This window comes from Eimeria necatrix, genomic scaffold (genome assembly GCF_000499385.1).
Source record: "Eimeria necatrix Houghton genomic scaffold, Enh_scaff2478, whole genome shotgun sequence".
Classification (NCBI taxonomy): Eukaryota; Apicomplexa; class Conoidasida; order Eucoccidiorida; family Eimeriidae; genus Eimeria; species Eimeria necatrix.
The window spans coordinates 1-2,570 of NW_013653052.1; the positions used below are offsets into that span (position 1 = coordinate 1).

Consider the following 2,570-nt stretch of genomic DNA (forward strand, 5'->3'; position numbering starts at 1 on the left):
AGAAACCCTCCTCTCAGGTGTACAGACACCGTTTGCCACGGGAAAAACACGTTCCTGCGCCCAAACCCCAAACCCTAAACCCTATACCCTATACCCTAGCACTAGCCCTAGCCCTGAAACCCCAAACCCTAAACCCTAAACCCTAAACCCTAGCCCTAGCCCTAGCCCTGAAACCCCAAACCCTAGGCGCTAAACCCTAAACCCTAGCCCTAGTCCTAGCCCTGAAACCCCAAACCCTAAACCCTAAACCCTAAACCCTAGCCCTAGCCCTAAACCCTAGGTTCGAGACACTGCATTCGAAGCCCGGGACTTGAAGCCCTGACCACTCAGTTCTCAGCCCTAAACCCTAAACCCTTGAGCCTGGGCCCTAAACCCTAAACCCTGAAGTCTGAGACCTAAACCCTAAACCCTGAATCTTAGCCCTAAACCCTAAACCCTAATTTCTGAGGCCTAAGCCTCTGCCCCGATAAATGAAACCGGAAATTTGAGGGTCTGCACTCTGGGCTGGAAGCCCGGAACCTTAAACCCTAAACCCTAAACCCTAAACCCTAAACCCTAAACCCTAAATTCTGGGCCCCGGACCCCAAGCATAGGCCTTAAGACCCAAACCCTAAACCCTAAACCCTAAACCCTAATGCCTCATTCCTGAAACTGCTCCACGCCACAGAGCACGCGGAGGCGCAGCCAGAGGACAAAAGCCAACCCCAAACCCTAAACCCTAAACCCTAAACCCTAAACCCTAAACCCTAAACCCTAAACCCTAGGGTGGTGAGCCAACCTGGGGGATTTGGGAGGCGTCAAAAGGACGCGTGACAAAAAGAGAGACATCTTGACCACGGCCGAGGGTTTAGGGTTTAGGGTTTAGGGTCTAGGGTTTGCGAGGGCGCGGTGTTTAGCGTCTAGGGTTTAGGGTTTGGAAGCCACGGCACTGGCCCCTCAGGGCCCTCCTTCGAGGGACTCCGCCGGCCATTCTGTTCTCACTGCTGCTGCTGCTGCTGCTGCTGCTGCTGCTGCTGTTGCTGCTGCTGCTGCTGCCGTTTCTGCTGCTCTCGATGCAGTTCCTGCTGCTGCCAGTGCTGCTGTTACTGCTCTTGCTGTTCTTGCTGCTGCTGCTGCTGCGGTGCTGTTGCCGCTGCTGCCGCTGCTGCTGTGACCGCTGCTGCTGCTGCTGCTGCTGCTGCTGCTGCTGCAGTCGCTAGCAGCACACCTGGGGGCAGCAGCGCAAAGTCTCTTTAAAAGGAGGTTTGCTGCAGCTTTTTGAAGTGAAGCAAATTCCTAAACCCTAAACCCTAAACCCTAGACCCGGGGTTGTAAACCCTAGATCCCGGGGCCCCCGGAACTGGGGCTGGAAGCCTGGTCTTGCGGGGCCTGCGAGGGTTTAGGGTTTAGGGTTTAGGGTTTAGTGTTTAGCAGTGCAATATGCGTTGTTGTTTGTTTAAACCCTAATTGTAGGCTCAGGAAGACTGTGGGCCCGGGCCTCTTTCGCTTCCAAACCCTAAACCCTAAACCCTAAACCCTAAACCCGCGGATACACAGAAGGATGTCTCCTTGCAGCGGTGTTGTCGCTCCCTAGGGTTTAGTAGGCGAACTTCAAACCCTAAACCCTCAACCCCCAACCCCAAACCCTAAACCCTAAACCCTAGCATGGCAGCAAAGCCTGACCATGGTGCACGAAGGGCCTGAAGAGGGGCCCAAGGGGGCCCCCGATACTAAGCAGCAGCAGCAGCAGCAGCAGCAGCAGCTGCTGCTGCTGCAGCAGCAGCAGCAACAGCAGCAGCAGCAGCTGCTGCTGCTGCACTCGCAGGGAGCAGCTTCGGGGGCCTGTGAGCCTTCTGCGGTGTATGGGGACCCCAGTGAGGGCACAGACACTCGCAGCAGCAGCAGCAGCAGCAGCAGCAGCAGCAGCAGCAAATGCAGCGGCAATTCCAGCAGCAGCAGCAGCAACAGCAGCAGCAGCAGCGGGGACCTCCATGTGGGAAGGGCCCCCTCCCGTAGGGAGCATCAGGGCAGACGCCGGGGGCCCCCATTAGGGGCCCCCAACAGCAACAGCAGCAGCAGCAGCAGCAGCAGCAGCAGCAGTTGCTGCAGCAGCAGCGTGCAAGAGCCTTCTTCAGCAGGGCTCACTAGCAGCAGCATCAGCAGCAGCTGCTGCAACGGCAGCAGCAGCAGCAGCAGCAGCAGCAGGAAGATGCTGCGGGATTCGAAGCCCCCAGCTGTTATGGGGGCCCCCCCGGGGGGCGTTTTGTCCCTGCGGGGGCCCCCCTTGGGCCCATTCCGGGGCCCCCCTGCTGCGGGTTTGTACCCTGCTGGGGGCCCCCCGGGGCCCCTCCCGGGGCCCCTGCCGGGGGCCCCCCGTTGCCCCCCTTTGTCTCCGGGGTCTTCCTTGGGGCCCCCCGGGGGCCCCCCGGAGGGGCCCCCGTTGGGCCCCCCCTTGGGGCCCCCCTTGGGGCCCCCCCTGGGGCCCGCTGGGGCCCCCGTGTGTGCTGCAGCAAGGGGTGGGGGCCCCCGGGGGCCCCCCCCTGCCAACAGCCCCCCCTCGCCCTCATCCCTGGGGCCCCCCAGCCCCCCTC

General features: G+C 60.5%; 1 protein-coding gene across 1 annotated transcript; it reads left to right on the plus strand.

Annotated features, from left to right (window-relative positions):
* Positions 1-1,663: 1,663 nt before the first annotated feature.
* Positions 1,664-2,570, plus strand: ENH_00033810 (hypothetical protein; the record flags this gene model as incomplete). Its single annotated transcript, XM_013580318.1, has 1 exon — positions 1,664-2,570. A coding segment is annotated over one exon (907 nt), but the record flags the coding sequence as incomplete, so codon positions are not given.